The 12,726-nt window shown below is 41.0% G+C and overlaps 1 protein-coding gene across 1 annotated transcript in view; it reads left to right on the plus strand.

The window, feature by feature from the left end:
* Nucleotides 1–12,504, plus strand: part of sf3b3 (splicing factor 3b, subunit 3) — a 53,569-nt gene extending 41,065 nt beyond the window's left edge. The window contains exons 23-27 of the mRNA XM_059992506.1: nt 2,537–2,749; nt 3,739–3,837; nt 4,720–4,863; nt 5,601–5,705; nt 12,059–12,504. Of these exons, the coding sequence (XP_059848489.1) occupies nt 2,537–2,749; nt 3,739–3,837; nt 4,720–4,863; nt 5,601–5,705; nt 12,059–12,199 (702 nt within the window). The 3' untranslated portion in view covers nt 12,200–12,504. The remainder of the gene's footprint in view (nt 1–2,536; nt 2,750–3,738; nt 3,838–4,719; nt 4,864–5,600; nt 5,706–12,058) is intronic.
* Nucleotides 12,505–12,726: the final 222 nt, after the last annotated feature.

The following is a 12,726-nucleotide window of genomic DNA, read 5'->3' on the forward strand; positions in this document are numbered from 1 at the left end:
ACTGGCAAATTACTGGGGGTAAATAGCAACAGCATATTGGGGGGGTATGGTGTTAAAGATAGTGAGGCATGTTTGCGCTCAAAAAATGGGACATTGTTTGATCCAAGTAGTTTTTACGGTAAAGTACAACTACGGACTCTGATAATGCAGGTAACTTACAAGGCATCCAACTCTTGGAGCAACTTTTTATAATAATGTCTAGAACTTTAATGGAATTGGGATCACTGCACATTCACTTGAAACAGTTTCCTATCAGAATCATTATTTATAATGCATCATTGTTTGTAATACAATGTTCTTTTGCAAGAAAAAGTCTGAATTTGCAATTACCTGTTTTTGTGCATTAATTACTCAGAAAATGTGGTCTGATCATCTAAGTCACAATTATAAACAACCACAATCTGCCTAAACTAATAACGCACAAACGATTGTACTCGTCAATACTGAGTACAACTATTAAACAATCACAGTCCAGTTTCAAAAAGTATCTGAAACTCTGGTAATTCCTTCTACAAAAGCAATTTGGAGTTGGATGTTCCAATCAATGCTGAGATTGGAGGTGTGGGTTGTAGAGGTGCCCTGCCCTAAATTTAAAAAAGGCACCAAGTCAGGTTACTGACAGAGCCCGCTCTTCTCAAAAAAGATCTCTTTATGTGCACCATGCCTCAATCAAAACAACTTTCAGAGGACCTTGGGGGAAGAGGCTGGAAAAGGCTACAAAATCATTTCCAAAGATCTGAATATTCATCAGTCCACAGCAAGAAAAATTGTCTAACAAATGGAGGAAAAAAGAGAACCCAAGGGTAAGAGCAAAAGACATACAGAAATCTTCAGAGCTTGCTAAAGTCTCTGTTCATGTGTCCACTATAAGAAAAACACTGAAAAGAATGATGTTCATGGAAGGACATCAGTGCTCTCCAAATAAAGCATTGCTGCACATCTCAAATTTGCAAAAGACCACCTGGATGTCCCACAACACTTTTTGGCAAAAATACACTTTGCTATGTTTGGTGGAAAAAGGGCACTGCACACCAACACCAAAACCTCACCCCAACTGTGAAGCATGGTGGAAGGAGCATCATGGTTTGGGCTGCTTTGCTGCCTCAGGGCCTGGACAGCTTGTAATCGTTGAGGGAACAATGAATTCAAAGTTGTATCAAGACATTTCAGGGTAGCAGTCTGTCACCTGAAGCTTAATATAAGTTAGATGATGCAACAAGACAGTGATTTGAAAGAGGAGAGTAATTAATCAACAGAATGGTTTAAGAAGAAGAAAAGTAGTACTTTTAAATAACCGAGTCATGTCCAGACCTTCAGCTGATTCATGCTGTGGCAGTGAAAATGGAGGAATTGTCTAAGCTTCCTCTTTGCCATTGTGCAAGTCTGATCTGCGTTTGACAGAGGTTATTGATGCTAAATGACGTTTGACCACTTATTAAATACTAGAGTTCACATACTTTTTCCACCCTGGAGTGTGAATGATTAAACAATATGTTTAATAAAGATGTGAAGTACAATTTTTTGTGTTATTAATTAAGGCAGATTGTATTTGTCTATTATTGTGACTTGGATGAAGATCAGTCCACATTTTAAGGGTAATTAATGCAGAATATCAGGTATTTGGAAAGGGTTCACAAGCTTATTCTTGTAGCTGTACACTGACAAGTCAAGCTGGCAGTGTTTAGCACAGAACTGTATGTGAAATGAAAAGATATTGTTTAATTCATAGGCAAACTTGTTAAACTCCCTATTTTGTTGAAAATGATATCCATAAACTATATCAAAGTACCTAAAGAAAAAGAACAGATTTCACACAGAGCCATTACCTTGTTAACAGCTTCTCAAGATGTATTAAAACTAGATATATGTGGAAGAGAATAAAATATCAAGAATGAGCTGTACAGCTCAGAAAGCTCATGGCTGCTCTTTTAACTTCACCCCTGCTTTCACGCACTTCTCCTTATTTCCTTGATTTTCTTAAGGTCACTCTTTTTCCAGTGAACCAACCAGAAATGCCTACTTCCCAGTTTGGTAATTTTCATTGCAACTGGCTCTTAATCTGAATGCACAAATTAGTTATACTGATGCCTTCTAGTTTATTAACCAGCAATTAATTATTGACACCCTTCTTTCATTCACCTGTTTATGGGACATTGTTTTGTGGAGAAATAATCTGCATCTTATGGGATTGATATTGATGGGAAGCAAACAAGAATCGGTGAAACCTCTGCTCCTGAAAAAAGTTGCCATTGGTGCTTCTATTATTTTTGATTCTGATGGTAAGGAGCTGATTGAAAATTCACACTTGCTACATTGCCACTGATAAAATAAGGGAAAGGGGAAAACAGCAGGGAAGGAGAGGAGCTGATCTTTTTCCCTTCTTCTAATGTTTGTTTTGCATTGGAGGTATTACTGTGGCCATTACATTGCAACTCATATTCAGGTGTAAGTATAGAAAGCAGCATTGCTGGAAAACCAGAAGTAAAAAAAAATCTTGTTATGAATCAAGCATCATGCGTAACTTCATTTATTTCAGCATATTCCAAATTTCATTGTGGCAATCCACACCATTGGGCATAGAGTGATTGTCTCAGATGTTCAGGAAAGCTTCTTCTGGATCCGCTATAAAAGAAATGAGAACCAGCTTATCATCTTTGCTGATGATACGTTACCCCGCTGGATCACCACAGCTTGTCTCTTAGACTACGAAACCATGGCTGGTGCAGATAAATTTGGCAACATCAGCGTGGTAAGTGAAATCTTACACTTTCTTAATCTCTGTGGATCTGAGTAGTTGACAGATTTGATTCTTAGCTTGAGCTTTGGGGCACTCCTGAATAGCTGATTAGTTGTGTCTGAATCTGAAGGCGATGCCTTTGGTTCCCTGATCGATCTGGCGATCAAAGTAGAATTGATATAGGAAGCAGTTGCAGAGACTATTCAACCATAAGAAATCCATTCATCTGTTATTACACACATTATGGAGAAAGTGAAGGATGTAATTGCTTCAGAATGTTGTGGCCCCATTGTGTAATATAAACTATTCACCCTGTACACAGGCTGGTTTCCATCTCCCTTTTTTCCTCTTTGCCCTTGATAAGGTCAAGTATTCAATCACTAATTACTTGGCTGTGATTACAGAATTTACTTACTGATTGCAATCTGTGCAGTACAGCTGCCTATCCTACACTTACATTTGAGAATTCCTCTCGTACAGGACAATTGTAGGAATTGCAATTAGTTTAGCCCAAAATTCCTGTGAGGTCTACAGAATCACGAACAGATAATTGGCCAGATGACATTTATCTGAGTTTGTGCTTCGTAGTCACTATCCTTTTATATGTATGCAGTTTATGTGATTTGAAGCTGTTGTAAACTATCAGAATCCCATTCGTACAAGTTGTGTGGTTTTAAAAATACACAAACAAATTGAGTGTCCCAAATAATACTGTCGTACATTGTTACAAGAGATTCTGCAGATGCTGGAAGTGCAGAGCAACACACAAAAAATGCTGGAGGAACTCGGCAAGTCAAGCAACATCAGTGGAGGAAGTTGATGTTTTAGCCAGGACTTCTGCCATACATTATGTTCTTGACTGGCAGTTTATTTACTGTGTTTCTTAGATTAAGCTCCTCTGCAGTGCATTAAAATAATTTATTTAGCATGCTATGTACGTCACTGGAAGAAGACATGAAATACAAGTAATTTTTATTAAGAAGCAACTTTGACCATTGCAGGTGAGATTGCCACCAAACACAAGTGATGATGTTGACGAGGATCCCACGGGGAATAAGGCATTGTGGGATAGAGGTCTTCTCAATGGAGCTTCACAAAAGGTATGCTGCTGCTGTTGATGCAGTTCAGTTGTCATTTCTGGGCACAGGCCTAAAGTGTAGCATTGGCATGTGTTGTCACTGTAATAGTGATTTGTTAGTATATCTGCAAGTGCATTATTCATGTGTAATAAAATTTGAATTGGTATGATAGTTATGGGCATTAGCAATCCTGACTCTGGCCACTAAATAATTGATAGTAAATATGCTTATATTTTCATAATTATAGTAATCAACTGTCTAAGTCATGAGATGCAAACTCAATTCCCATCTAGAATCATGTCCAGTTATCGTACAATGCAGTGACGTGGATCAGAAGTGGGGCTGGGGTCTTTTCTGCAGCAAGGGAATTATCTAGAATACCCAGAAAATTAAAAAAAACTGTTGCAGGAGCTCAGCAGTCAGGCAGCATCTCTGGTGGGAAATGGATGTTCAGTGAGACCCTTGTCTAAATGTGGAAAATTCTTGAAGATGGGAATGTAGCAAGTTTAAACCTAACCACAAAAAGAAAAGAAGGGACATGGGGCATCAGTTAAGGAGACATTGCTAGAATTTAACATAGAGGATGTGATGATGGGACAATGTGGGGTTAGACAAGTCTGAAGTGAGCTGCATTTGGAATTTGAAAATTACATTGCAGCTTTCAGAACCCACCGAATGTTGAGTATGCTTTCTTGTGTTAAGGTAAATGTTTAATGCATAAATAATGTGCTAAGTTTACTTCATTGTGGGAAACCTTTAAGAGTAGTGAATGATGATGTGATCACATAAGGGTTTTCTAGCTGTCTCTGAATTAGCCTGCACTGTGCTTCTCGAACTAACTCATTCATTTTATCCTTCTCTAACATGGTGTGGTTCTCTAACTTAATTCTGTTCTTCATTCAGGCTGAGATCATTGTTAATTATCATGTGGGAGAATCGGTGCTTTCCCTCCAGAAGACAACATTAATCCCTGGTGGATCAGAATCTCTTGTGTACACAACGCTCTCTGGGGGCATTGGTATCTTGGTCCCATTCACATCACATGAGGTAAACTTGCAAGATGTTAGCTTTCTTTAAGTCTTAGTTGCTGTAACTCCTGATTGGTGTTGTGATGCAATTTTTATTTTGAATTCTTTTGATGGAAGTGTAAACTTCTGTTGATAGGTTGCAGATGTTTCCAAAAGTGGCATATTTTTAATGTGAGATAAAATAAACAATGTCAGGAAAGGACTGTTAACCTGACATTGTGTTAGAACATTTGATTACTTGGCAGTTGGAGCAGTACCTCTGAGCAGTGTGCATCTCTACCCTGCCTATCTCACAGGTGCATAGTCATTGATTATTACTTTCAGATATGGCTGTGGTAAGGCCAGTACCCTTGGTTCAAACCCAAATGGCTGAATCACAACAAGTAGAAAGACTTTGAGACTATTCCTTAAAATGTGCCATTATCTCACTTTTGATATTTTTATTGGATGCATCTGATTTTTGATATGTGTTGGTTTGATGTCATTGTGCTTCAAGGTGCATTTTATGGAGAGAGCTCCATTGTTGTATAAGTGGCTGAAGTAAATGCCTCTGAATTTGTTGAGAATGGCTATAACATTGTTCTTTACATTGATCAAATTAGTTCATTCCCATTCCTTCCTGGGATAGTGTATTTCCCCCAAAATTATGCAAAAATAGTTACATTGACATTAAGGAGTAATTCTTTGTGTAAATCTTGAATTCATTCAACTTCAGCAATCCATTTAAAACTAAAATTTGATCTATTTGTTGCCCAGGACCATGATTTCTTTCAGCATCTGGAGATGCACATGAGATCAGAACACCCTCCCCTGTGTGGCCGTGACCATCTGAGTTTCCGCTGCTACTACTTCCCTGTGAAGGTAGATCCAATTTTAGTTGTACTTACTGCAAAAACTTGTTTACTTTAATGATATTTAAAAATCACTCTTTTATTCTGTGGGTCTTCAAGCTTCATAGATCAAAACAGGCTGTAGTTACTGTCAAAGCGCTATAATCAATGTGGCCCATGTAATGCAGAGTGTTCCCTAATTCATCAATTGCATTATAAGTAATTCACCTGTTGGTCTCGTGTTATAGTAGAGTTGTGTGTATTAGAACATAGGGCAGAGAGGCAGAGGGAACATGTGCCAAATTAGGATCGAAGGGTTAGATTAATTTGAGATTGTTTAATGTCATTTCCACAACACAAGTGTAAGGAAGAACAAAATATCGTTACTCTGGAACCGATGCAGCACAAAAAACACAAGATACAGTGGCGCTAGGCACAAGAGTGTCTGTGTAAGGTGACTGACAAGAAATGATGAAGTAATGGTGGTGGACTGTGTGGAGGTGGTGTAGGTTGAAAGGTCAGCATGACATTGTGGGTCAAAGGACCTGCACTGTGCTGTAAGGTCATATACACTAAATCTGATCTCTTCTGTCTGCTTGTGATCAGTGTCCCTCCATTCCCTATATGTTTATGTCTGTCTAAAGGAGTCTTGGGTGTCACCATTATATCAGCTTCCACTGCTCCTTTTAGCAGCCATTTCTGCGTTTCTAAAAAAGGTTGCCCTGCATATCCCCTTCGAAGATTGCATGTCCTCTAGTATATGACAGTTCTACCCTTGGATAAAGATTCTCCCTGCCTACCCTATCTATGCCTCTCATAATTTTACGTACCAGCTGGTCTCCCATCACTAGTAAACAAACAGAGGTGGTCCCCGTTTTCACACCACCCTCTGAGTGATGAAGTTTCCCATTGGATTCTCATTAAATTTATTACCTTTCGCCCTTAACCTTTAGTTCTATTCTCACCCAACCTGTCAGGAAAAAAGTCTTGATATTCTCACACTGTCTTATGTTCCTCAATTTTGTATGCTGTTACAAGAGCTCCCCTCATTCTCCTGCACTCATTAAGGTGGGGTCTAAACAAAATTTTGTAGAACTGCAATACAGTTTCTTACTCCTACATTCCATATGGCAAATATGCCATGTGCCTTATTTACCAATCTATCTTGCGTTCTTTCTATTGTGATCTTTCAGGAAGCTATGGACTTGGACCCCAAGATCCACCTGTACATTATTGCTGTGAAGCGTTCTGCCGTTAATTATATACTCTTCCCTTACATTTGTTCTCCCAAAGTGCAACATCTCACACTTGCCTAGATTAAGCACCATTTACAGTTGCTCTCCCCATTTCTGTAACTGATCTTGTGTTCTACTTTGACAGTCTTCTTCACTATACTTTGCCACTGTAGTTGTAATTTTGCTTGCATATTCCTTTTCATTTGTATATTTTCCAAATCATTGATTACTTGATACCAACACGTGGAACAACAGTTCTAGAGCAGTCCTTTGCAAGCTCAAGTCAAGTACAAAAGCAAATAGAACTGAGTTGCTACGGATTGGCTGATTTGATTGGCAGTTTAAGTGTTCTTGTTCCACCATCCTGTATCAGTGAGTTGTGATTTTTGACAGCTGGAGTTTCCTTGAGCAGAAGTTTGAAGAGACAGATACCACTGCTTTATTTACTCAGTTACTGAGATACAGTGCAGAACAGGCCCTTCCGGCCCTTTAAGCCAAACCGCGCAGTAATCCTTGGTTTAACCGTAGCCTAATCGGGGGACAGTTTGCAGTGACCAATAAACCTACTAGCTGGTACGTGACTGTGGGAGAAAACCCAAGCACCTGAAGGAAAGCCAGAGAAAGTACAAATCTCTTACAGACAGTGGCAGAAATTGCACTGTGCCTCTGGAGTATTTTGCTGGTTAAAGAGGGAAAAGCAAGAATAATTTACCATTGTGTTTTATAGGTTTCTCATCTGTCACTTAGCTTGATCCTTCTTTAAATGAATATGACCTCAGAATTTGTTAGAACTGAGATGAAGTGACATTTCTATAATTTAGAGGGTGATGAGTCTGTAGAATTCATTGCCAGAGATCAAATCATTGAGAATACTTTAAGCTGAAATTGATAGGTTCTTAGTTAGCAATGGGGGTTGAGAGTGCTAACAAATTGGCCATGATGGAATAGCAGATCAGAGTTGATGGGCCAAATGGCAAATTCTTATGCTATACATTACCGGGGTGTGGGTCCTGTGAGGGTGTGTGCAGTGCTGTATGGATGATCTGTATAACTGTAACCCTCGGGTTCGGCTAGCGGCTTAATCTAGGGAAAGGCATCCTCCTTGAGGGCAAACTTGTTTGGGTGGATGCTGTGTGTTTCCCTGTTACAAATCAGTACCACAAAATAACAAAACAGTGCACAATATGCAACTAAACAATTGAGCTTTATAATTCATAATTTGACTATATGTTTCGTAAAGAAAAAAGGAAAGGGGCCCATTCTCAAGAAACAGTCTAATGCGCAATGTTGAAGGTCACAGTTCCGCCCATTTGTTCCCCATCAACCTCCTTCGAGTGTGGCTGGCCCTTGCTCCAGGTCCACTCCGTCCGGCAGTCATCAGCCCTCTCCATTCGCATCTTCTCTTTTCATCTCTCACTGACCAAGAGTCCCTTCTCTCTCTCAGATCCACAACAAAGAAACAACGTGCCTCCCATTGGATGGCACACATTCCAAAGCCCTGTTATCTCTACTCACAACCCAAACATTGCTGCTACAGAGAAACATTAGCAATGAAACATTAGAGAGGCCATTCCATTAGCAGTGAATTGAAACCTTAACAGCACATTATACTCTCCCTCCACCAAATATAGTCATGTCCTCATGATGCTGAGATAATTCGCCAAATCTTCCTGTAAGATACAAAGTCCAACCCAGGTGTAAAAGGTAGCAACATAGCTCCCCAAAACGGTAGGGGTCACATTCTGTTCCCCTGGTGCTACATTGGCCAGCCTATCCGGTGGTCTCCTAATTCTCTGAGACCTCTGTTCCCCCTCACCTAACTCTTCAGGCTCCGACACTACTGGTCTGCCTGGCAAGGCCTTCCACCAGCCTCTCGTTCTTGCCCATGATAACTCGGACCGCGCTGTCCCTCAGCCACTTCAATCAATGGGGAGTTAGCAAAAGGCTGCATATCCTACACATTCGGGTCCTCATCCTCTGAATCAGTATTCCTCTCAGGGGTGGGGGCCAGCTTAATCTCTCCTGCTGTGGGCCCTGCAGTCTCCCTGTGTTTCCACAGAGTCCTCTTACCTAGGTGTAGGCTCCAAGTCAGCCTCTGGGTCTACCTGCACCTCTTGTCCCAGGGGCAGTAGGTGGTTCTGATGGAGAATCTTGACAGGCCCATTCCCATCCTCTGGTTTTGCTCAGAAAACTGACTCTCCACTACATAGGGCGTGCTCAGCGGTCAGCCAACTTATGCTTCCTAGGTAGCCACAAATTCCATATGAGGACTCGGTCTCCTGACAGGAGTTGGGAGAACCTCACCTTTTGAGCATACCATCTCTTATTTCCTTGATTCTGCTTGGCAGCCGTGACCCCAGATAATTCATAAGCCCCTTGCAGCTCTCTTCTCATATCGGACATATACTTCAGTCAAGTCTTTGGTGGTGAGTCACCCTTGTCAGCCCCAAAACAAAGGTCAATGGGCAACCTCGCCTTGTGCTCATCATCAAACAGTATGGCGAGTAACCGATAGCTTCATTTTGGGTACTGTTGTAACTGTGAAGCAGATGCCCAATTTGTTGACTCCACCTGATCTTGCTGATTTCCAAGGTTCTGAGCATGTCTAGCAAGGTCTGATTAAACCTGGAGATCAGGTTTAAACAGGCTGGAGATCACTCTGCAGATGATAGAACATGGTCTTTGACTTTTTGACTCAAAGCGTGCCCAGTAAGTTATGGATAAGTCTGCTCTCAAAATCCCATCCCTGATCACTGTATACCTGCTTGGGGAGGCCATAATTGAAGTACCCACTTTGGCCACCGTGAATGCCCTCTGCATATCTGGCGCAGGGGTCCATGATGACTGAGACATTTGCATGTTGCCTGCATCGGGCTCTATTGACAGGAAATCCATACACACTAGGTCCAGGGGCCCCGCACTCTGCAAGTGGGACAAGGGAGCTGCCGGCGTAGGCAGCATCGTCTGCCGTGTGTATCAAATGCACGACTTGCAGTATTCTTCAGTCTCCGACTTCTTTCAGGGTCAGTAAAACCGGTCTCTGGACAATGCATAGGTCTTTTCAACCCCAAAATGTCCAGAATTACCATGAAGTGACTTCAATGCAATCCTCCAATACTTCTCAGGCAGAGCCAGCTGGCACTGCCAAGGTCAGTCCAGGGGTGATGTGACCCGATATAGGATTTGGTTCCACAACTCCATTCTCTCAGTAATGGAGGCACCACCGCATGTTTTGTCTTCTCTGCCTGAGCCACGTCTCCCTTTTCAATTGCTGACCAGATGGTACCGATGTCCGGGCTAACTTGCTGAGCAGCTGCCACTTCCCCAGAACTCAAATCCGGCAGCTGATACATCTTCAGAGCAGTCAGGTTACAGTAAACTTGGGGAATGGCGTAATCTGAAGTTTCCAATTGAGTCTCTGCTCAATCCTGGCCCTCCTTTCCCTCTGCCTTCACAGTGAAGGCAAACTGACAGGTGGCCTTTGACCCCCCCCCCCCCCCGGGGGGCAGGAATGCTCTCCCTCTCCTTGTCCCGTCCTCATGTGCTTGTTGGGACAGAGCATCAGCATTAATGTTCCTAATTCCCAGCCAGAGATGCTGCCTGTGGTATGCAGGGCACAATTACACCTCTACGATCCCTTCAGTCTGAATATACAGCACACATGGTCTAATCAATGTGCCTTGACTATCTGGGTGGCAGGATTCTCAGTTAATGTTCCCTCATATATATGCTGTCTGGCTCACAAGCAGACAGAATTAATCCAGTCAGAGTAAAGATGGAAAATTCATTTAGAAAAAGTTTGAAATATACTTGGGTTTTTTTTAAAAAAAAAGAGAGAAATAGGCTTCCTTGTACAGGCTTTTTCCCATGGGGGCGTATTGTATAATCGTTGACATCTACCAGCTGTTGAGTGCCGAGGAGAAATTCTTTTCAAAAGCAAACAATTGTCAGATTAAAAAATTAAATCAGCTATGGTAGATATTTTGGCACAGGTACTGCACATATATATATATATATAATGCTTATTGCTACGAAAACAACTGATTTTTTTTAAAGTCGAAAGAATGTTGGCTATGCTGGTATGGTTCTTCCCCTTTACACTCCCTGCTGTTAACCAGAGCTGCCTTAGTCAGTCAGTTGCTACCTAGGTTTCACAAAAGATTCTGGATTTGTCTTGGAAGTAGTAATTGTAAATGAGAACACTGGAGAGTAATGGGGAAGGTGAGGTTCACCTTTATTCTCAGTTGTCCATGTGTATCTTTACTGAGTCCATAAGACAAGGGAGCATGATAAAACCATTCAGCCCATTAAGTCAGCTTTGCTATTTTCCACATGTGTAATTTATTATCCCTCTCCAACCCCATTTTCCTGCATTCTCCACGCAACCTTTGACAGCCTTGCCAATCAAGAATCTAACAATCTTTGCTTTAAATATACCCAGTGACATGGCCCACGCAGTCTCATCTGTGGCAAAGAATTCCACAGATCCACCACTCTCTGGCTAAATTTTTCTTTATCTCTGTTCTATATGGATATCTTCAATTCTGGGGCTGTACCCTCTGGTCCTAGACCCCTCCACTATCTTTCTCCATATCCATTCTTTCCGGACCTCCCAATATTCAATAGATTTCGATCTGATAACCCCACCCCACCCCAAGTTCTTCTAAATTCCAGAGCCATCAAATGTTCCTCGTACATTAACCTTTCATTCCTGGGATTACTTGTGAACTGCCTCTGGACCCTCTCTGATGTCAACATGTCCTTTCTTAGATTAGGGGCCTAAAACTGCTCATAATACTACAAGTCTCACCAATAAATTAGCCTCAGCAATACATACTTGCTTTTATATTCTCGTCTTCTTGAAATGATTCATTACTTTAAACTTGAGGCTTAAACCTCTGCCTTGTTTCATGCTTTATTCGGTTATTCAGCAGATACAATAAGGTCTTTTAAGAGACTCTTAGATTAGGTACATGGAGCTTAAAAAAATAGAGGGCTATGCAGTAGGGTAATTGTAGGCAGTTTCTAGAGTAAGTTACATGCTCGGCACAACATTGTGAGCTGAAGGGCCTGTAATGTGTGTAGATTTCTATGTTCTATACCTCTGCTTGAGCTGACCTGATTGATGTACTTTTGTTTGCCTTTACAGAATGTAATCGATGGTGATCTTTGTGAGCAGTTTAACTCTATGGATCCAGTTAAACAAAAGAGTGTGGCAGAAGAGTTGGACAGAACACCAGCTGAGGTCTCCAAAAAACTGGAAGACATCAGAACACGTTATGCATTCTAAAGTTAAATAACTGGTGCTGGTAGTCAGTACAATGCCGGGATATAGTAGTAATGTCAGTACTCTTGCTATTCACCCAGATGAAGTTTTATCAACATTGAATAGACTGTAACCTTTCCTTGTAAATATGGTTTTGTACATTAAAATGTTTAAAGTCTTTGAGTGGGAGAGAGCACACGGGTGGAGGCTGGATATAATGTTTTGCAAGTGCTTTCAGAGGTTGCTGTGTGAATAGCAGCCATTTTCCTAAGACAAACTGTTCCTTTTCAGTGTGTCTACAGTAAAATAAAATTCCTGTTTTAATAAGTTGTTGCTTTGTATTTCTTCTACACATTGACTCTTGTATACTGGGAGGAAACAAGTTCAGGGTGGTACACATTTTGCAACCTTTATTTGAGTATTTTTAATGGTAGTTACATCATCAAGATCATGTTATGTTTTTGTCTATTGTGTGTAGTTCACTGGTTAGCAGAATTGCTAACTGTACCTGAGAGCAGCACACTCTTAATTGACTGACTCATCATAGTTGG

Source organism: Hypanus sabinus, chromosome 17, assembly GCF_030144855.1.
Source record: "Hypanus sabinus isolate sHypSab1 chromosome 17, sHypSab1.hap1, whole genome shotgun sequence".
NCBI classification, from domain to species: domain Eukaryota; kingdom Metazoa; phylum Chordata; class Chondrichthyes; order Myliobatiformes; family Dasyatidae; genus Hypanus; species Hypanus sabinus.